Source organism: Coenobita brevimanus, chromosome 12 (assembly GCF_032717465.1).
Source record: "Coenobita brevimanus isolate Jiangsu-jjx chromosome 12, ASM3271746v2, whole genome shotgun sequence".
In the NCBI taxonomy this organism is placed as follows: domain Eukaryota; kingdom Metazoa; phylum Arthropoda; class Malacostraca; order Decapoda; family Coenobitidae; genus Coenobita; species Coenobita brevimanus.
Genome location: NC_136965.1, coordinates 1776293 through 1799674, shown reverse-complemented (window position 1 = coordinate 1799674; position 23382 = coordinate 1776293). Strand labels below are relative to the sequence as shown.

Sequence of the window (23382 nt, the reverse complement as noted above, 5' to 3'; positions counted from 1 at the left end):
GGTTATAGGTTGCCTGTTTTTATGTCCATTTTGCAGTTGTGCCCATAGTATGTTATAAAAAGTGTGTGTATTTAAATTCTGATGCTGCCAAGAATAATTACCAGTTCCCTCCTGTTGACAGCACTGATAGGAGGAAAACGCTGGTATTTTGAAACACACTTTGGACATGTAATGAAGACAAACTTGTTTTGTGAAGGGGAGGGCAAGCCACAAGGTTTTATCCACGGTTATTACACTTGTTCAGCCTGCATCGCACTTTACACAGTGCAGTTAGCAGTGATACAGTAGGGCCAAATCTTTAGAAATTATTGTGTGGAACTGAGGGCTTGTCTTTCCCCCTTGCAATTTAAGAATGCAACTCAGTATTGACCCCATGTTTGTAAATTAGGCAAGGCCACCACTGAGATGCATATCTTAACCCCTCAGACCACCAGGCATTTTACCGTCATCCAAACTTTTACCTGTGAAAGAGGTGTGGTGGGATCCAAAACCAAGAAAACAGAAAATACGAAAGTGAGGCCGCTGTCAGGATCATCATCATCATAATCATCCTTACCTTTTTTCCCCATGTAAGGATGGGAGGAAGTGAGAACCAAAAGCAAAAAAAGAAAGTATGAAAGTGAGATAATTATGAATCTTTATACCTCAGAAAATAGCATTTGTAATACCGACTTGTCTTTTTCAGTACTTAACCCATACTCTAGCTTCAGCAGTGGTCATATTTAAATGTAGATCATGTATTAAATCATTAATCTATGCTCTGTACTGGTCACATGAAGAAACAAGCAAGTTACAAAATGAAGTAGTTTATTAATGATAGGCCTATACAGTATAATGAAAGGTTAATGTACATAAATTCTGTATTTATTGATTTCTCAGGTTTCCAATGTTCATTTTTAGTGAAGTTTATCATTATTAGCCATTTTGAACCAGCTTCTCTCTACATCAGGTGATAAGAAGTATGCATACATGAGGATATAATGTACAGTTTAGTCCAGTTCGTATAATGCCATCAAATTGCAGACCATATAGTAACACACCATATACAGTAGAAATATGATGCATAATTTTACAAGCAGATCCTCATTGTGAATACTTTGTAAGTTACCTACATCTGTAAATTCCTACGTACAGTAATGGTAAGGACAGATACTGTATATTTTAGTTAAAAATCTGTGGCTAGTAAGTCATAACCATTATATGAAAGCCTAATAACGGATGATTGACTTCACATTTCAGCAAAATTGTATTGAAAGTGCATGTAGGTGCTATCTATTCTTCCCACATTCTGTAATTTATATCATTTCCACACCTCAAGCTCACCCATTTCCCTGCACAGGGCATCTGATCTCAGTCATCTCACACCATATTGAATTTGTTTACATATTCTACCCAAAATATTTCTTATGTTTCTTTGTTTCATTGTGTTTTGTTTTGAATGTACTTTATTGACCAAATATTTTTTTCATGTAAATAGTGCATATCTGCACACATTTGTACATTCTACATTTTTGTTCCATTCTTTTCATCCCAAGTATGTATTATGTTTTTGTGAATGATTAATTCAAGGGATAAACAGTATTGATGTGCGTATTAAAAATGGAGCACAATCTTGGGCAACTGTTTGGTTAGTCCAATGTTTGCCATGTATCTTGGCTTACAACTAACAGAGTAGTTGTAACTTTTTTTTTAATTATTATTATTATTTATTTTTTATTTTTTGCTCAGTTTTATTCATGCACTATTATTTTCCCCTTGTAGGCCTACTGTAATGAGTGTGCCTCCTTCTGGCAAATAAGAGGACAAATTGGTAATCATTTCTATGTGGTCAGGTACCATATGGAGGCTAGTGAGTTAGTATGGGGACAGTGTCACAATTTTTGTTTGATATGCTGTGCTTCATGTTGCAAACTCTTGTTCCCATGACCATTCAGATACTTGAATAAGTGACAAAGCATTACAAATAGTGGAGTGAATTTGTTTTTGTATTCACAGGAACATGTTACTGATTTGTGCCTCAATTTACCATTGTACCTGTGTTAGTTTAGCTGCACTGCTCATTGTATTAAAAGAATACCTGAAGGCTTATTTGTGTTTCATTAATGTTACCTTAAATGTCAGAACCAACTTGCCTAGCCCTGGGCTCCTATGCTTCTCATGGGGCAACATAGGATTGGTTGATGGATGAATAGATGGACCTATATTTCATCCACCTGAACTTAGCAGAGATTTTTGCATCCGATTTCCCATAATTCAGTAGCAGAAAAAAACATTGTGGCTTTACCTTCTCTTTGGCACTTCTTCGAGGATAGCACTGCATTCTATACTTCATTCACCGTAATTTGGCCGACCTTCATCATTTTCTAGCAGATTTCACTTAGCAGTGAAAAAGGCAATATTACAGCTTTATATCCTTTCCACAGTGTTTCTTCATGACTAGTGCCATGCACTAACAGTACTTTGCCATTACTCACCAGTGAAGTTGGATACAAGTTAATTTTAGGTCAAAGTGAAGAGAGTATATTGTTTTCTTACTTAGGCCCTGAATTCAAAGTGGAGAAATGACAGAGAAAGGACAAGTTAAGTGTACAGAGTATATATAGATAGGGAAGAAAAAAATGTGATGATCATAGTACCCAACTCTCTTATGTCTTCAGTTTTTGCTGGAAATGCTTGAACATGCCCCCAGAAGTGCCAGTTTGATCTGAAGATTGAATCTGCAATACAAGTTCAGAATTCTTGGTCTACCAGTGTACGCTGCTGGTTTAATGTATCTGGGAATAGGGGTGGGAGAAAAATGGATATGAGAAACAAAGAAGGTAATTTTTAAATGACCAATGGAAAGGAAGATGAGCATGGCTCAGCTTAGGACAAATTCATATGAAACAGATGGAAAAGTGGACTACAAAGTTGTGCAAGAAGTCATGCTGCCTACATTTTCCGATGCTTACTCTACACTTTCTGACACAATGGTCTCCTCTAACCCAGGAAACCAAATGCAACGCTGGGTGAAAACCATATAGCCAGATAATGAGGTGATGTGGAACCGACTATAGTGCCCCTGTTAACATGGGTGAGGAGATGCAAATGCGGTGTCCATCAAGGAACCAAGCATCCACACTTCCCCGTGCCTTGCAATGGCAAGGTGTTGTCCACTACAAGGGGACATCTGTTCACTGCACAGGATGGCCCTGCAGGGATGATTAATGCCTGCAAATGATGGGTCTGCTTGGCCAGACAGACAGGATTACTCTGCTACTACTACTAAACTGTGCAGCTGCACTGACAGAGAACTGAAGATAGAAGTGGATCAAAATCAGAGTGTTTGGTTAGGAGTAAATATGTATAACAAAGGATAAGTGATTTTTTAGAACAATAAGTCAAACGTCAAGGTCAACAGTGACCTTGACCTTTAGCATCCTGTTCTAAAAAAAAAAAAATCATTGGATGACTACCTTTCCGCTAAGTTTTATTAAACTCATATGAAAACTGTTATCTCACGCCCTGAACTATTCTCACATAAATAGGTGATTGAGAGATCACCATCACCAGAACAGAGTTCGAGCCATTTCAGGCATGGGAGCAAGACTAGGAAAGTCTACCATTATAATGACCGTGGATCATAGACTTGACAGATAAGAAGAAGAAGAAGGTTGGGGGTTGGGTGATATTTGACGTTTGCCAATTATTCGTTTTTCTGTGGTGCTGTAGTGTACATACTTGTACCTACGACCTATGCTAAGAATATTACATTGCACTCTGAGGATCAGGACCCAAAGAAACTCCTAACAGTGATCTAAAGCAGGATTTTGATGTTTGTTTACCCCCTACTGGGCTGTCTGGAGAGGGAGTCAACTACACCTCCAGTATTTCAGAATAATAAAGGTTTCACACAACTAGGGATGGCAGTGATGTAAATTTTTGGCAAACTACAGAAGAAGGCAGAATTATTGGCTTGATGAATGGTTTGTGGCAATAATTAGTGCAACAACTGCTGGTTTGAAAGGAGTTAAACAAAGGTAAGTAATTCACATACTTAGGGCTCAACCCTTATAACCCATTTAACATCTTACACATGCTGAATAATATAGAGGCTTTTTCCTTTTTTCTTGACACCTGATGATACTGCCCCCAAATGGATTTCCTGGCACTTAGGGTCAATTTACATGGGTCTAGGTTAGGTTAAATAGGGTAGGTTGCTGCTAAAAATGTCCTGTTGTGGTGCCTTACGATAAAATTAAAAAATAAATCAGTATTGGAAATAACCATATAGCCAACCCAGCTACGTGTTCCCTGCATGTCAGCAAGTGGGTTGGCGGAGGGTTAGTGCCCCTCCCCGTAAAACTAACCCAAAGTCAAACTGCCACCCCTTACAGGATTATGGCGTGTGGCTACAGACTGATAGGTAGAATTGACTGAATCACATCAGATGCCCTCAAGGAAACAAAAAAAATGGCCAAAACCATTACAGGCCATTAGTGAAGCCATACTGCTCTTGATTTCAGCTGACTGTCACAAGTAAGGGCATAAAGTGGAAGATGGCCGATGACCGAGAGATTCTGCGCGAGGTGTGGGATGGAAGAGTTCCGGTTTGCGTACAGCTGGCCAGTGAAGACTACAGTACCCTGAGTGCTCCCGATCCTTACTATATTATGGTGCCGCGACTCTCATACTTCCCACTGGTTATGGATAAAGTACGCTGAGATGGGAGTTACAATTTTTGTTTCTCGTCTTTATCTTTTCTACTCTTTATCCCTCTCATCTTTCACCTTTATCTCATCTTTATCTTTTCATCTATCTATCTTTCTCATTTTTCTTCTTTACCTCTCATCTTTCAACTTTGTCCCTCATCTCTCATCTTGTCTGTTGTCTCCTCTCATTTTTTGTCATGTTTTTGTCAACAGATCATAGTTTCTGTTTCCTCTGTCCTCTGCTCTGCTCTCCATGCTTCTTGGTCTCGTTTCATCTCCATTTCTCATCTCATTTCTCTCTTTCAATTCTTGTCTTTCTCATCAGTTCTCTTTTGTGTTCTGTCTCATTTATGTCACATTTCAACTCACCTTGTTTCTCATTTATATATATTTTGATGACACTTTCTGCAAGGTGTATTATTTGCTGATTAACAAACTCAGTCAATAAGCAAGAGTATTTTATCATGGTTATCTGACAACTATTGATCTTCATAATTAATTACTGATTTGTTTCATAAAGGATATAAATTGACCAGTAATAATAGAAAGAAATAGTAATCATTTTTTTTTTTCCAGGTACGTAAACATTTCCTGCGATTTATTCCACAAGATCTTCAGGAGGAGGAGATGTGGTTGGAGAGTGATGGCATGCCCTTGAAATGGTAAGAAATTTTATATATCAAGAGTCCAGTGTAACTCTTTTAGCCTCTGCACTCTGATGATGGAAATTAAGAGCTTATTTAGTTACAGATGTACTGCATTGAATTTCATGTGACTGGATCCTACCTCACCCAGTCTTAAGCAGGGAAAAGTTATTAATGATGATGATGATGGTGGTGATGATGATATTGGTGATGATGAAGATATGTTTATATTGGTGGTTAACTTGATGATGATGATGGCTTAAGATGATGGTGAAATTGATGATGATGATGATGATAATATTGCTGCGATGATTTGGTAATAACAATTGTTGGTATCGTTTCAGGCACTATCCTGTGGGAGTGCTCTTTGACCTACACTGTGGAGGTTCATCACTGCCATGGTCACTTACAGCACACTTCTCACATTTCCCAGACCAAGATCTCATTCGATGCTCATCCAGGTGTGTACGTGTGTGTTCTTGTATAAGCCAGCCATTGCTATATGATTGATTGCAATGCCTCAGTTAACTTCACAGCCTGATATCTCATCCTGTCATCTGAAAATAGCAAGAATGGAATTTAAAATGTGTCACTGTGCCAAGAAAGTTTATCACCTTTGCTTCAACAGGGAAGTAGTTGAATCACACTTCTTGTCGTCACTAAAGGAAGCTGATGGACTGAAGCATCGAGGACAGATTATCACCAGCATGCAAGGCAAAGATCACAAGCAACTGTGGATGGGCCTCTGTAATGGTAATATTATTTTACTCTACGGTTGTTTTTGCCCTTTAATCCTTCACTGTTATGACATATTATTCAGTTTAGTCTTTCTGCCTCCAGGCTTTTGTGTACTGTATTTAGTTTATAGAAGACCATATGATAATAAGGGTTAGTGGAGTTCATTTCTATTCCCTTCACTTCTAGCCATCCCTCTGAAGGTAAAGAAATTTGTGTGGTGGTAGGCTGATTGATGTATAAAATAAAGTTATCAGTTGCCTGATTAAAATATAAGATAATGCCATCAGACTGAAGATGTTAAAGATGTGGGGATAGATTTAAATTTTTCTGTGATGTTTGTGTCTTCAGTTTTAGTATAGTTTTACATGTTTAATTTCCAGGCTGATGTTATGTGTGGATGATTGTGGAGTTCATATCACTGTGCTTGTTCTTTGATTGTTTTTATGTTTTTCTTTTCTTTGTTTGTGTATCCTACCTCACCTGGACTCTTGGTGGGAATTAGGGATGGGGTAATGATAAAGTAGATATCATTATAAAGTATAAGAAGTATATTGTATTTTATTACACATTTCAGATAAATTTGATCAGTTTTGGGCAATTAACCGCAAGCTAATGGAATGCACACCAGAGGAAGGCTTCAAGTTTATTCCATTCCGACTTCACTCCTTGTCTTACCCATCAGTCCAGCGTCTCATCAAACCAGTCACTGATGATGGACGCAAGACCACACTAGAAGACCTACTGAATGAATACTTACCTAGCACTGCACAGGAAGGTAGGTCATTGAACTCAGGCAGTTATTGTTGTTAGTCAAGGATGTGTTCAAGGTATCATAAATTTTTCGATACTGCTGATACTGTGTTAATGATGGGGAACTGGCAGATGGAGGGGCAACTGGCAAACTTGATTATGAACTTTAACATTTAATGCTCATTGATACACCCAGTCACAACATATAACCTAGTTTGGTTATTATTTGCAGCCTTGATTATGTTTAAGCATATGTCTCTTGCTGGAGTACAACCCTCACTTAATTTCCTTGTAACACAGTAGTTTATAGGAGCAGATCTACAGTGTTAAGTGAGGAATAACTGTACATGTCTTCATTTCAGGTGATCGTATTGTCATCCACGGCATTGAAATTCCCCGAGACACACCTCTGCAGTGGCTCAGTGAACATCTCAGTCACCCAGACAACTTCCTCCACATCTCCCATATACCAGCACAGAGCTAGCATGCCCAGTATTTATCATTTTGTTTTCTGTGATCTTACTTTTTAGTGTTGCTTTCCTTTCTTACTCATTTTATGGTAATATTTGAGAATTAGTTATCCCTCCTTGCTTTGGTTATTCGTAGGTTAATTAAGCATCTCAAAATGCACTAGACTAGGATGTATTTGGGGATGATTTAACAACCTGATTTGTAAAGTCTTTTGAAAATACACTTAAAACATGTACTGTAGAGTCTGATGTCTATGTTTTGGAGTACTACAAAAGGCTTTTGAGCAGTCATATAGTTATGGTTGTAAGGACCTTTTTAGTACTGGTAGTAGTAGTAATAGTAGATGTAGTAATAGTATTAGTTTTAGTAGTTGTAACCCCAGATTTAACTGAATGTAATTATAGTGGACTGCAGGCTGATGTCCCCCCTCCTGCAGTCCACCATCCTCCTTTAAGAGGATGGACAAGAGAATTCAGGGCTGTTTGTACAGCCAGGCAACAGAGCTGCCCAGCTATGTCAGTAAACGTGTCTCTTTCCAACACCAGGGTCTTTTTTAGATGGTTACATATTATTCACAGAAATTGGTGTTTTGCAGGGGTTTTTGTTCCCTCTCCCCTGCTAATAGGGAGGGATAACTGTCTACCCACATGCTGAAATTGTGTTTATTGTAATGATAAGCTGATAAACAGAAATTCAGCACCTGTACTTTAGTCTTGTTTCCATTGTAAATGTTATATATCATACAGCGAGCCATCTGAGATGTGTTTTATATCTTCCTCAGCTGTAGTATGCAATTTTTATTTTATTCTTCCTGATGCCCAATGATTTTATCCAGCGTAGGACAGAACCTTTGTTCTAAAGGGGTTAATAAATTCAGTGTCAAATCCTTGTAGTTCAAAAGTCTCTTCTACAGATACATTCCACCCTTGTACCCATGCTTGAAGTAATGGGTGAGGGCAGTCACCTCTTTGTGGTGTGAAAGTGTATAGCTGGTAGAGCTGTGCCCACATCAGAGTTATGCAAACCAGCCACTCTAGTACAGACTATATACAACATATTAGCTCCTCTTTACAGTAGAATGTTATTATATGGGACTCTAGTCAGCTAAGGCCTATGGTAGTCCAGGCTTGTGCATTCCCTGACCTAGGTCCTCCTGACTCAGCTATGGGATCATAAGAGATTGGTTGTAATTATATACCAGTAAGCTAAAGTCTGATAAACTGGAGGGGTCATATTTAGTTTTTACCTTCATATATCTTGTTGAATTCATTATATGTTGGTCTTGATATGTTGTAAAGAAAGCTCTGTAGAATTCTACCCATCAAATTAAGATCAATACTGGGAGATAAAGTGTTGACTTGGCTAATGAGGAAAGTATGTCAGCTTATGTTTTTCACTGGGTATGGTGTAGATAAATTCTCCTACTTATTGCTCTCTCTTTCTTAGTTTCTGGGTCTTTCATCACCCCATCCCTCCAGGGTCCACACATTCAGCTTAATTCTGACCCATTACATCCCATACCTCTTGCATGCTTAGTTCTTTTCACATTCTAACTCCATCTCACCCCACTGTGCATACCTCGTGTGTTACCATTCCATTCCATCACATTAACTTTCTCGGCTCTATAAAGCTTTAAAAATATGGGAGACTGTTAATGCTAACAAGTGGAAGCATGGAAGACTTCCATCTGAAATATATATAATACTTGTAAACTGTCAGTACCTCCTTGACGTACATTTTGCCTTTGATCTACGTTAATGCTGCTTGCACTTTCAGTTTTAATGCCAAAAAAATATTATTCCATCACAGAAATTTCTCATAACCATTATTTTCTTGTTTCTGGTAAGCCATATTAATGTAAGCTAAGAAAAGCCAAAACCATGACTGCAAGCTCCATTTTGCTTAATTAAAAAAAGAAAAAAAAAAAAAAATGTGTCAAGAACATTCACAGTATCTCGTTATTCATTTTTGTTTGAAACTGTAATTTACGTGTCACTTTACATGCAAAAGCATCAGCTTTTCATTGGTGCAGTCCTTAGGGTGAGAAAGGAGATCTGAATGATGATGATGATGATGATGATGATGATGATATAAATAAACAGAAACTTGCATTACCTGTTTTATATATCTTTCATTTTTCTGAGTAACGATAATAGGCTATGAATATTGCCATTTTTTTATTGTCCGGTGTAGTTGTCAAGTTAACGAAGGAATAATGTGATCATTTTCTTCAAACTTGTTTTGTTACGGTTCAATAAAAAATAAAATAAAAAACGATAATTTTTTTATACCCTCAAGAAAGGACACATCATAAAACTTTTTTTTTTATAACCTCAGTTAAACCATGCACAGAAATAAACCTATGTACCATAAGCATCAGAAAGCAGATTAATCACAGTATTTTTTTTTTCCCCTGATTTTATGCCATATACTCTTGGGAGGCTATAGCACTGTTCCTCTGTAGAGGACTTTTACTGTAGCACTTTGTGACTGGATGCCCTTTCCGAAAACAGCCAATGGTCTTTGGGTGTGCCTGAACACTCTATCCCTTGGTCAATGCTGTAGCATACACTCCAATCCACTGAACCATTCTGCAGTAAAATGTCATAGGGACACCTTATTACAAGGTTACTTGCAAATAACATGCAGCCTGCATAATTGCCTGTGAACCAACACCATTTTCAGAGTACAACAGTGCAAACTGAGTTCACTTTACCTATGACCTAGAGATGCAGTTCGTAGGATCAAATCTGATATTGAGAGAATGGTATGACGGTTTTAAAAAAAGCATTGGTAATGTGAGTGACATTCTGAATAATGTAGCAAGAAAACCAACTCTTCTTTACTAGGGAAATGCTACAACTTGCTGAATAAGGTGACAGTTATGAGTACAAAACACAGACTTGGCACAGAACACAGTAAAAAAAATGAAAGGCGAACTATGTGAACAATAGATTAAACTTTTAGGTCCCAGAGAAACATTTACAGTATCATCATCATCATCATCATCATCATCATCATCATCATCATCATCTTGACCTTTCTTCCCAACTAAGGATAAGGAGGGGTAGAGTTCAGAACACAGTGAAAGGAAAATTTAGGGAAATCATAATAAACAGCCCATGCAATAAACACATCATTCATTACAGTATCGCAGGCTTCAATATTCACATTACATTCTCAGCATCTATCATGAACGCACAATATTCATTCACTCACACATCATCAGAGAAAATGTTAAATTACATCATCATCATCATCATCATCACTGTCATTGTCATCATCATCATCATGGTCGTCATCATCAGAGTATGAACTAATTAACCACTTCAGTCTGATTATGTATTTCCATTTTTCTTGCTATCACCAGACAATTCTTTTCACCTTAGGATGAACTTTTTCAGACTGGAGGGGTTCAATATACATTCTTAATTAACCCCTTTCATTACAAGATATCTTACTTATGCCGAACAAAGTATTGTAGCAGCAGGAAGAATGAAATATAGATGACATACGAAGACTGAAGGGATTATATACTGTCGTGATGTGTCAAGTCCTATTAGAACTGGAATTGATTCAGAGGCATGCCAGTAGTGGGTCCAATGTTTCTCAGGATGTGTGTAACTATAATCTTTTTAGTTTCATCAGACAAAGATCTGTAACCTCATTCAGCTCAGTTGATGGCCAGGTGTAGTCAGACTGGAGTATAGATTTGCCTTGTAACCAAGGAGACTTGTTCCTACCTAATAAGTAAGGCTAATCAAATTCATGCGACCATGACTTCATTTTCAAGCTGTGGGAATGGCCCAGTTTTGTAAGATGAAAATATACCAACTGTACTGTAAAATACTGTAGGTAAATAACACTTCAGTATGACAAACTGATTTATAAATTTAATTTAACCTAACATATAGTATGTTGTATTGTACATACAACATGGAACTGGGTACAGTATAAGAATTATTTACACTATTTTACCACTTAGTTACATCAGAGCATTTGTGCACTAGTAATCTATGGGATTCATTTATCTGACATAGATCTGTAACTCTGACTAGATGTACTATCACAGACTTTCTATTGATTTATGTGTCATATTAATTCTATCAGGGTTATCATACTCATTTTCCTTGTATGAACTTTCTCCCATTGAAGGTTGTATACATACAGAATATCTATGGAGTCTGCCATATCATTAAATATAATATGAAGTGCAGTCATATGCACCATGCTAGCTTACACTTGGCAGTGCAACATAGTGATGATTTGTGTGAGGAAGGATGGGCAGGACCATGTAAGGAGGATGGAGGGGATGAGGAAGGGTTTAATGTGTATTATGGATGATGGAGTCAAAATTGCCAGACACCTTAAGAATCACCTGACCCTCAGAATCTAAGAGAATTAGCCACTCAGGCCTTAAATAGAGAACCATTAGTACTGCACTGTACTTTTGTCAGTGTACTGAGTGTAATATTTAGTTAGATGGAACTGGGTACAGTATAAGAATTATTTACACTATTTTACCACTTAGTTACATCAGAACATTTGTGCACTAGTAATCTATGGGATTCATTTATCTGACATAGATCTGTAACTCTGACTAGATGTACTATCACAGACTTTCTGTTGATTTATGTGTCATATTAATTCTATCAGGGTTATCATACTCATTTTCCTTGTATGAACTTTCTCCCATTGAAGGTTGTATACATACAGAATATCTATGGAGTCTGCCATATCATTAAATATAATATGAAGTGCAGTCATATGCACCATGCTAGCTTACACTTGGCAGTGCAACATAGTGATGATTTGTGTGAGGAAGGATGGGCAGGACCATGTAAGGAGGATGGAGGGGATGAGGAAGGGTTTAATGTGTATTATGGATGATGGAGTCAAAATTGCCAGACACCTTAAGAATCACCTGACCCTCAGAATCTAAGAGAATTAGCCACTCAGGCCTTAAATAGAGAACCATTAGTACTGTACTGTACTTTTGTCAGTGTACTGAGTGTAATATTCAGTTAGATTTTCACACATTTTGCATCATCCTGTATTTGTAGACTCAAACATACAAAGATGATGATGATGATGAGATGGATGTGTAGTGCATCCTTAAATGGCAGGCCTAGGGGGGCTTAGGATTGTGAGTGGAGAGTTGAGAGGTTGGATAGACCATGAATGAGTTGGTATTGTGATGAGAAGGGGTAAATTGAGATGGTTTGTGCACATGGAGAGAATGGAGGATGCCAACTGGGTGCAGAGGGTGAGAGTTGCAAGTGTTGAGGATAGGGTTGTGAGAGGCAGACCGAAAAAGACCTGGGACGAGGTCAGGGGTAAGGGACTGAATAAGGAGGATGCTAGAGATTGAGCAGCATGGAGAGCCACCAGTAGGAGACTAAGGCTGACACATGCATGCATGTTTGTGCAAAACAAAAGGAAGTGAAAATGGCAAAATTTAAGTGAGAATATGGAATTGGAGTGAAGGGGTTTATGAGCATACACATTTCTTTTTGTCCTTATGTGCTGTATTGTTTTGCCCTTGATCACATCCTTAACTGTGTAGTTTCTTAGATTTTCATGGTTTTACTGGACATCAGATTGTAGTGTAATATATTATCAGATTTAATTCTCACCCAAGAAGCCTGACTTAGTCTCCACTGAATGTATGGTAAGTGCTGTATGTTTGTGAAAGTTCAGATACTGCATTATTGGTTCTGTTATGATGATTCTGTTCACCAGTACATGCACAGTGATGAGGAGTATAACTTGACTGTGCTTTGTCATTTACCAGGTACAGTGTAGCTGTTTCAGTCAACCCCTGTAAGAGGAAGCAAGATACCATGTATGTGACTAGCAATATCTGTGCTACATCTAAACAATCATGATGCGGAAGTATGGTCAACCTACAAGAGGTATGGCTTAATACATTTTTTTCTTTGTCTCCTTCCCCGACAAAGTCAGTGGAGGGTATTGTTATTAGTATTTTTCACCAATTTTATGATACTCAAAGAGGATTTGGTCACGTGGAGATGCTGGACAATGAGAAGCTGACTAGAAGAGTGTATGTGAGTGAGATGGAAAGGGTGAGGGGAAAGGGAGATGGAGTGGAGACATATATGAGAGAGGGGACATGCATTGGAGAGAGGGTGGTCTGATGGCAGAGGACAGGGCGACGTGAAGGTGATTTGTTTGTGGCCATCCAGTACAGGATTAAGGCAATTGGCTATAGATAAATCAACTAAAATTTTACTGGAAGTAAGGTAAGTACTATGCCAGAAACCATTAATTTGTGCTTATTTTGTGTGTGTGAAAAGCATAATGGATAGTTTTCACAAATAGATACTGAACACTGCTGTATAAATTGATTCTCTTTATTTTCTCTACAGGTAAGTTATATCAGCTAGTGTATCTGAAAGCCTCATAGTGATAATCAGTTTATGAGTAAAATGCTAAAGCCGTTGTGCTACTAGTGGAACTCTCCAACTGGGGATTGCCTTGACTAAACATTCCTGGGTGTGTGTCCTTATATGCATCTCTTGCTGTCAGTCATGCCTCTTCTCCCCCCTCCCCTCCCTTCAGAATGAGTTTCATCTAGTCTCAATGACAACTCTCCTCAGTTTTTTCACATACCCAGTGTCTTTTCCTTCTATGAACAAAAATACGTGTATACTCATTTCCATATAAATGGATGAGTATTGTATATTCTGTACCTATTGAAAAATCTAAATTGTAACAAACATGAAGCAGGAAGGCAAAAACCAAGCTTGAAAATTATCACAGCCAAAGTCCTTGAGTTTGGAAATATAGTACAGCTGGAAATATTTAATGGAACGAATGAAATCCATATTGACTTAATTGAGCAGTATTTCAGTCTAGATATTTAAGTGCTGAATTTTAAGTTGTCTGTATAGCCACATAAATATTGCAGTACATTTTAGATTATTTCGTCTGATATAGTGACTTGAAATTTTAAGAAACTACTTCAGGAACGTTTGTAATTCTTTGGGTTTTAATTAATACTGAATTTTCACTATACATCTACAGTTATTTGCAACTTATTCCTTCATTAATCCAATCCATAGGGCAAAAGCTTTACACTTAAGAACTACCTCTTCCTGTACAAGATTGAAGGACATGGCAAGAACAGCCAAACCAAGCATCAGATACAGAGATCCAATTACGAGTTTAATTTGAGCTTCCGTTGTTTCATAACCTAGTGACTTGCCCGGCACGAAATCTCCAAACCCAATAGTGGATAGAGTAATGAAACAGAAATATCCGGCATCGAGGAGAGTCCAGTCTTCAAGCCAACAGAACAACAGGGCACCAATTCCGATATAGGAAGCAACAAATGTGAGAACTATTGGTATAGGGACTCGGTTGTCATCGTCTGAGGTGTCGGGGGGAATGGGGCGGTAACTTAAGCCGAGCATGTCTCCATCAATAGCCTGTCCAGATATTGGGTCAGTGAACACAGTAGTTACATCTTGGTGCGCCTGGCCTAATCCAGTTTTATTCATGAGCGCCATTTTGCGTGCCACTTTGCTTTGTTCTAACAGGGCATCACCAGAAAGGGTATTATAAACCACTAACGTCTTGCCTGGAGAATGTGGAGGTCTGACTCCCAGTTGAGGCGGAGGGCAATCATCCATATCATCCACGTGTGCTTGAGGCATTAGTGTTCCGGTGGTTGATGGGGGCCAAGGTCGACTCACACTACTGCTTACAGCTAAGGAAGTGTTGGATGCATGATGTGTGGAGAGTGTGAAGGCTGGTGACCCTGGCCTTGTGGATGAATTAGAGGGGGAATGGTCTAAATGTTCCTCTATTACTATATGTGGACCACCATTTTCTTTTGGCATTGTCCAGTCTGCAGGGGCCTCTTTACTCAGTGGGGATGAAGGCACTGATGGCTGTGGGCTCTGATGGGTTGTTACAGGAGGCGACAACCAGTTATTAGTTGTGACCATATCATAGTCGTGGCAGTCGTTGAGGGAATGTTGTTGAGGCATCGTTACACCTGGTACTGGAGTTCTGGTATATGCAGCACACTCGGCCACGATTCGGTTGGCTTCAATATCCTGTAAACTGAGATGTACATTGACAGGGCGAGGTTTTGGCGTAGATACCTTTGATGACGTACTCGCCTTATCTGAATCGGCAAGCTTAAATGGGTTGTCGGAGCCTCTGTGTATGGTGGCTGATATTGGTGGTGAAATGAGCATGTTTCTTCTGCTGGGTTTGTACTTGGGTGGTGGAGTGTAGGGGGCAGGAGGTGGGGGCTCTCCTGATTCACTGCGGAGAGAAAAAATGAAGAAGGATATTAAGTAAAATATGCAAATAGATACTAGAGCATTATGTTGCTCTTCTATACCCATTTTACTCTAATTTGGCCTAAAACTGCTGTCCTTCCATCTTGAATGCTGAGTTGTAGCAATAGATTAATTCTGGAAAATGATGCTAGTCATGAAGAAGTGCTGTGGAGATGTAGAGCTGTAGTCGTCTTTTTCAGTCACTGAGCTACGTGGAATAAGCTACAAAATGAAAAAAATGGGTCAAGTTAATGTAAAATGAGTATAGTTCTGTGAAAGTTAAAGCTCACTACTCACGTTGTCCAAACATCCTTTCAAAATGGCACTGCTTAAGCGTTACCGGTGTGGGAATGGGGATGGGAAACTGACGTGGGATGGCATCATGGGGAAATGTTCTTACCCACTTGAACTTTTGCGAGATTGAGTCAGGCTCGTGTCCCATCATTCATCCGTTTCACAATTCATTTTTTTTTAAGTTTATGAACTCTTTGATATGGACGAGAGAGAGAGAGAGAGAGAGAGAGAGAGAGAGAGAGAGAGAGAGAGAGAGGGATTGAGGGAGGGAGGGAGAGAGAGAGCTTACCTGGTGTTCTGCGGAGATAATGGTGTTGTGTTCTCCTCCTCCTCCTCTTTCCCCCGACAGCACACACAACACACACGCCGGTACATAAACCTGAAATAACACATATTGTACTTTACCCAGTTAATATAATACATGGTCATTTTTTTTTCTTGATTAAACTGTGCTTGATGCTGGAGAGGTACGCCTTCATGTGGTGGCACTGATATAACAACTCATCTCCACTACCCAGAGGATGGTGGACTGCAGGAGAGGGTCAGCTTCAGCCTGCAGTCCACAGGGTTCACATTTCAGACGAACCTGTGGCTGCAAGAACTACTACTACTGCTGCTGCTAGAACTGAGCCGCACCCACAACTTAATTGCTAAGGCGTGTGTGTGTGTGTGTGTGTGTGTGTGTGTGTGTGTGTGTGTGTGTGTGTGTGAGTTAGTGTTTTTTCATGACAACTCTGACTGCAAAGGCCCATGTGGCATAATTTTCTTTAAGGTTGTCAGGAAGATGTTACCAAGAGAATTACCAGGGAAAAGTTACCATAAATATTGCTCACGTGACACCGTATTTACCTGAAAGACGTGGCCATGGAGTCTCCGATGTTGGTGAGGCAGAGCAACATGAGTGGGATGCCCAAGATGGCGTAGGCTATAGTGACCATCTTCCCGTTATCTGTGCTGGGTGACACGTTGCCGTACCCTGTTGGAGGTGGGGGGGGAGAGTGGCTTAGTCGGTGGAGTGACGGGGTTGCTGGAGGTAAGGTGTGTTGGAGTAGGTTAGAGGGTCAAGTAGCACAGTGGTGTATGAGAGAATGGTTTGGCTAGGTAGGATAGGTCAATAAGGTGGTGGGATAGGGTTTGGTTGTGTGGTTGGGTAGCGTATGGTTGGGTGGTAGGACAGGGTAAGGTAAGGTGGTAGGGTAGGGTGGGGTTGTGTATTAAGGTAGAGTAAGGTTGGGTGGTAGGATAGGGCGGGGTTGGGCGGCAGGGCAGGGTGGAGTGGTAGGCCTGTTGTCGCTGTGGACATGTAAGAAACTGCCCACTTCAGCAGGGCGCTCCCAGAGATCTTTATCGAGGCTATGTTGAAGATTTGTCTGTGTTCCAAGAGTGAGGTGAATGAAGTGTGAGGGGACTATTAGTGTGAGGGCTTAGTGTGTTGTGAGAGTGAAGTGTATGAGACGATCACATTCTCGTCTGAGTGAGTGAAATCGCGTGTCTTTGGGATGGTCAGCTTGTGTGGGATTGATGTTTGTTTGGGATTCATGAAGAACGCTGTTTGGCTAGATTTTGATTGGCTGTGGTGATGGGATAGGGTAAGTATTATGGCTTAAATAGGGCAGAGTTAGGTAGGGTAGAATTGGGTAGGGTAGGGTTAGGGTAGAGTGTGTGAGAGTAGGGTAGGGTAGGATGGGTAAGTCAGGAGAGGGGGGTAGGATACGAGTAATGTGTGCACGAGGCAGGTTAGAATAGGATAAGGTGAGTGAAGAGCAGGGTGGGGTAGGATAGTGTCTGAGAGGCAGGGTAGGTTTGGGTAAGGTAGGGCAGAAGAGGGTAGGGTAGGGTAGGTGAGCAGCAGTGAAGTAGGTTTGGGCAGTTGAGAGGCAGGGAAAGGTAGAGTAGGGTAAGGTAAAATGGAGTGGGTGAGAAAGTAAGGTAAGATGGGAGAAAATAGGGTAAGATGGGTAAGAGTAGGGTAGTGCAGGGTAAGGTAGAGTAGGGTAGGGTGGGGTAGGTTATGGTAGGGTAGGGTAGAGTGGGATGGGATGGGGTAAGGTTAGGGTAGGGTAAGCAAAAGGCAGGTTAGGGTTGAATAATGTAGTGTAGAGTAAGGAGGGGAAGGGCAGGGTAGGGTAGCGTAAGGTGTGTGAGAAATAGTACTGCAAAGGAATATAAAGAATAGCATACAGCAAAAAACTAATATTCTTCACTGGATATTCGTTACAAAGAAGACTATGATATCTGATTCGGTGAGTTAAAGACAAGGATAGTAAAGTAAACAGACCCCCACCCCCATCAACCAAACCCTCCAGTCAAAGCCGGCAGGAAAAAGCGAGAAGGACCATCATGCAGCAAACAGTACTTCATTCTTGCCTGACCCTTCACCCTACCACCAACTTTCGTTCAAATTAGGTCAAGACGGTTTCCCAGCGACCTTGACCTGTGACCACTAACTGTGACCTTGATCTTTGGCTGATTGTTCTAAAAATTTAATTGTTTTCTTGCCTGACCCTTAACACTGCCCTAAGTTTGGGTGAAATCGAATCAAAACTGTTTTAGATGACTTTGCCCCGTGTCGTTAAACTTTGACGGAACTATTCTCAAAATCGATGCATTTGTTCCTGATTTATCCTCAGCTTCCACAAAGTTTAGGCCAAATCGGATGAAAACAGTTTAAATTGACTTTGTTCTGCGACCTTTACCTTTATCTACTGTTTTAAAAAATGGGGGGGTTTACTCTCTGGCTTCCTCTCAACCCCTCCACCAAGTCTGGCAAAAATCTGATAAAAAATTGGCGCCGGCACTTATAACACGGGGAGTATCTAGTTGGGGTGGCGTCGGTGTGAGAGAGGAGGTGAGGGTGTAACACGAGTGCAACATTTCAAAGTGTTTACGGCGGGTGTCGGGGTGCCCGCCTCTTTGTGTTGCCGCCAAAGCCCTCACACCGACAGGCAAAGACTTCTAAATACCGCAGGAGAACTCGTAGCAACTCTTCCTTAGCGATTTATTTTAGTGGTGAGCTGCAGGAAGAGGGAAACTTGATCCTGTAGTCAGATTCATTCACGTTCACTTGAGCCAGAGGTTGTGACGACGACGAAGATTGAAAAAGACGCCATTGTTTTGAAAAGGTTAACTCCATGAATCTGATGGAATAATGAGGGAGGAGGGTAGGGGAGAGAACTGATGAGGGAGGGGATGAGGGAGAGAAACAGTGACAGAGGGGGAGAGAGAGAGAAATACTGGGAGAGAGAGCTGGGAGAAAAATGGTGGGGGAGGGAGACGGGAGTGTACAGTATTATCGTAGCAAGTTTCCGTCGACGTAAAATGTTGATGGTAGTTAATTTCCACCAGAGGGAGAGGGAGAGAGAAAGAGAGACAGGGAGAGAGAGAGAGAGAGAGGAGAGGAGGGAGACAGTGTGCAATATAATACCTACAAACAGCTCTTAAAGTTCAAATGATACCTCTTTCGACATACAACTTCAGACTAACTACAAGACCATACCAACAAAAATATTACTTGTGATAAATATTGCCCAAGTTAAATATTTCCCACACATTAGCTGGAATATTCTCCCCTCTCTCTTAATCTCCACTCTTTGATCTTTCACTGCGGGTCTCAAATTATTTTTCCCCAGATTTATGTGCTGAGTATGTTCTATTAGCCACGTCATTACGAGGCGTTTCCCTAGAGTTGGATTAAATCTTGAGCTAGCACAATATAAAACACACACACACACACACACACACACACACACACACACACACACACACACACACACACACACACACACACACACACACACACACACACACACACACATCACGTTGGAGGTGTAAAGCAGATGTCTGACATGGGGTGCGTGAGGCAGAGTGAGGTAAGGTTAGGCAGGTATGTAGGCAGGGTGATGTGTGAGGCAGGGTGCGGCAGCGTGACGTGTGAGTGCGGCAGGGTGAGGTAGTGACGTGTGAGTGAGACAACGTGAGGCAGGGTGAGGTAGGGTGACGTGTGAGTGAGGCAGGATGAGGCAGGCAGGTAGGCAGGGTAGCGTGTACTGCCTGCCTCTCACTCGTCTTGGCTACCCTCTCAGTAAAAATAGTTCTGAAAGATCATAAATAATCAGAGACCTTTTCCCCTCCTTATCTCCCCTTTTTACCTTCCCTCCCCCTTCCCTTCTCTCCTTCTCAACCCCTCCTCCTCCCTCTTCCCTCTCCTTCCCTTCTCTCTCTCCTCCTCTCGTTTCTCATCTGTTCTCGCTCCCCTCCTCTTCTTTTCATCCTCCCCTCCCCTTCTCTCTCTCTCTCTCTCTCTCTCTCTCTCTCTCTCGAAGGAAGAAAGGAGGGGGAGAGAATGAGAAGGGAGGAAGAAATGAAGGGAGAAAAAAGGGAGGAGAGAAAAACAGGTAAAGTCAAAGAGAGAGAGAGAGAGAGAGAGAGAGAGAGAAGAGTCTATGGAAAAAGAGAGGAAATCGAGAGAAAAAAGAGATACAGAGAGAGAAAGTGTGAAAATAATGAGTAAGATAAAGTGAGAGTGAAGAAATGGTGACAAAAAGAGAGATGATGTGAGAGAGAGATAAGTGAGAGGAGAAAGAGAGTGGAAAATTTAAGAGAGAAAGAGAAGAGAGTGAAAATAAAGAACAGCATAGAGGAGTAAGAGAGAGAGAGAGAGAGAGAGGTGAGGAAGGAAGCAGGAAGAAGGAGGGAGAGAGGAGGTGGTGAATGAGGGAGTCAAGAAGGAAGGAAGAAGAGGAGGGAGTAGAGAGAGGGATGAGGGAAGTGAAGAAGTAGAAGGAAGGAGGAAGTACATAGGAGGTGGGGAGGAGGAAGGAGAAGGAAGAAGAAAGGGAGTGTAAGTGAAGGAAAAAGGGAGGGATGAGGGAGAGGAGGATGGAGGGAGATAAGGAAGGATGTAAGAGAAGGAGGAAGGAAGGAATGAGGGAAAGGAAAGAAACAAGAAAGGAGTGTGTGAAGAAGGTAGAGAAAATATTAGGGAAGGAAGAAGGGAGAGGTGACGCAGAAGGAGGGAAAGGGGGAAGGAGTATGTGAGCGAGAGAGAAGTGAGAAAATAGAAGAGAAGGAAGAAGGAAGGGAGAGGGAGAGGGAGAGAAAAATGGTGGGAGTGTGTGAGGGAGGGAGAAAGGAGAAAAAGGTAGTGAAAAGAGAAGGGAGGGGTGAAGGACAGGAGGAAGGAGGGAGGGATAAAAGAGAGGAGGAAGGAGGGAGGGGTGATGGAGAGGAGGAAGGAGGGAGGGATGATGGAGAGGAGGGAAGGAGTGTGAAGGAAGAAGGAGGGGATGGAGGGTTAGGAAGTCACAGCCATTGTTTACATCGTTTATAACTCACCTGGTCTGGGTACTTCCTCTATGGGTGGATGCTGGTACAAGACAATTACACACACACACACACACACACACACACACACACACACACACACACACACACACACACACACACACACACACACACACACACACACACACACACACACACACACACACACACACACACACACACACACACACACACACATGCATTGACATCAGCCTGCGGACTCACAAGGGCACTTTCTCTCTCTCTCTCTCTCTCTCTCTCTCTCTCTCCCACGTGGTACCCCCCTTGTGTAAACAGACCAGCTCCACAGACACCACGTGTGTTTGTTTACCTATCCCCCCCCCCGGCTCTCTCTTTCTCTCCTTGCCTCTGTCTCCTCTTGCTCTCTCTTTCTCTCCTTCTCTCTTTCTTTCTTTGCCCCTCTCTCCTTTCCCTCTCTCTTTCTTTCTTCGCCCCTCTCTCCTTCTTTCCCTCTCTCTTTCTTTCCTCGTCCCTCTCTCCTACTCTCCCTCCCTCGTTCACTTCTTGCCTTTCTCTCCATCTCTCCCTTTCTTTCTTTCCTCACCCCTCTCTCCTTCTCTCTTTCTTTCCTCGCCCCTCTCTCCTTCCCTCTCTGTTTCTTTCCTCACCCCTCTCTCCTCTCCATCTCTCTTTCTTTCCCTGCCTCTATCCCCTTCTCTCTCTCTCTCTATTTCCTCCTTTCAAGTCTATGCACCCGTTCCCTCATGATGATAATGATAACGATGATGATAATAGAAGTAGTAGTAGTAGTAGTAGCAGCAGCAGTAGCAGTAGTAGTAGCAACAACTTACCTATAGTAGTAATAACAGTGACGCAATAAAAAAGTGATCCGATGATATTCCACCTCTCTCTCAGCTTGTCATCCGTCTGATTGTACACCTGGTTACCCACAGCCTCCACCAACTCCCTCTCAAACTCCTCTAACTGTGCCATCACGTCTCTGTACCACTTGCTTGCGTTGGAGATCTCTGCCACGCGTTCTGTTGATGCAGGGAAATTCAGTTACCCTTTCCCTCTCTGTCGCGCGTTCTCTGGGTGTAAGGAAATTCAGACTCCTCTTTTACGTGGCCTAAAATTACCATCTCTCCATCCTAAAACCACCATCTTTTACTTTGCCTAAAATCGCCATCTCTCCTTCCTAAAACCACTATCTTTTACTTTGCTTAAAATCGCCATCACTCCATCCTAAAACCGCCATGTCCCCATCTTGCGTGGTTGAACGTAAAATTTATTCACTCTTTTCACTTTAACTTGGCCTAAAACTTCCTCCCAGGCACCTATTCTGTTGGTGCAGGAAAATTTAGATTCTTTATTTAGGATTCAAAATCAGATTCTTTTCTAGGAAGACCACATAGGCATTCCGTTTGGTTACAAGGTCGTGGGGATCTTGAACGTTCATTTGCATCAGCTCTCAAAAACTAGATAGATAGATGGATAGATAGATAGATAGTTTCTCACCTGTGATGTTTTGTAGAACGACCGCACATGCATTGCGTTTTCTCACAGGGTCGTAGTAATCTTGGCCGTTCATTGGCTCTTGCTCCAGGGCTCTGAAAATGAACGCCCCCGCTACCGTATATGCTGCGACGATGGCACACAGACCCACGTGACTGAAGATGAAGGTGATAGCGAGTTTGATGCCTCTGACTAGCTTGTTCCACGTCTCCTCTCTCCCGCCCATCCTCTCCACCCACCTGGAAATAATAATAATAATAATGATAATAATAATAATAATAAACTCAAGCATCTATGACTCCCTAATCTGATGTTGTGACCACTTTGATGTCACTGAGTAGCCACTTCCATTTCTTCTCTCCTCCACCCATCCTCTCCATCCACCTAAAAAAAAAAAAAATGAAGGAAAACTCATACTCCTTTGGCTCCCTGAACTGATGTGGTGACCAGTTTGACGTTCCTGAGTAGCCTCTTCCATTTCTCCTCCACCCATCCTCTCCATCTACCCATGAAAAAATGAAAAAAATTGAATAAACTCAGCCATGACTCACTGAACTGACAATACCGTTTTCACTCTAACTTGGCCCAGATTTTCGTCCTTTTGTGGCTTGCTTCTTACGTGGATAACAAACTTCTTGAAATATTACACCAACAGGCATTTTCTAGGAACCTCGCTGTCTT

General features: G+C 41.2%; 2 protein-coding genes across 2 annotated transcripts; one reads left to right on the top strand and one right to left on the bottom strand.

Annotated features, from left to right (window-relative positions):
• Nucleotides 1–3981: 3981 nt before the first annotated feature.
• Nucleotides 3982–7529, top strand: Atg5 (autophagy protein 5). The gene is made up of 7 exons (XM_080282970.1): nt 3982–4019; nt 4506–4694; nt 5268–5353; nt 5680–5796; nt 5964–6088; nt 6648–6848; nt 7186–7529. Exons 2-7 carry the CDS (start codon nt 4539–4541, stop codon nt 7305–7307), a joined length of 807 nt encoding a protein of 268 aa, XP_080139096.1. The 5' UTR covers nt 3982–4019; nt 4506–4538; the 3' UTR covers nt 7308–7529.
• A 6823-nt stretch (nt 7530–14352) lies between these two features.
• Nucleotides 14353–22993, bottom strand: LOC145413666 (uncharacterized). Its single transcript, XM_080283326.1, has 5 exons — nt 22705–22993; nt 22038–22226; nt 16753–16879; nt 16193–16282; nt 14353–15592 (listed from the first exon to the last, which is right to left on the bottom strand). Exons 1-5 carry the CDS (start codon nt 22991–22993, stop codon nt 14353–14355), a joined length of 1935 nt encoding a protein of 644 aa, XP_080139452.1.
• Between the last annotated feature and the right edge of the window lie 389 nt (nt 22994–23382).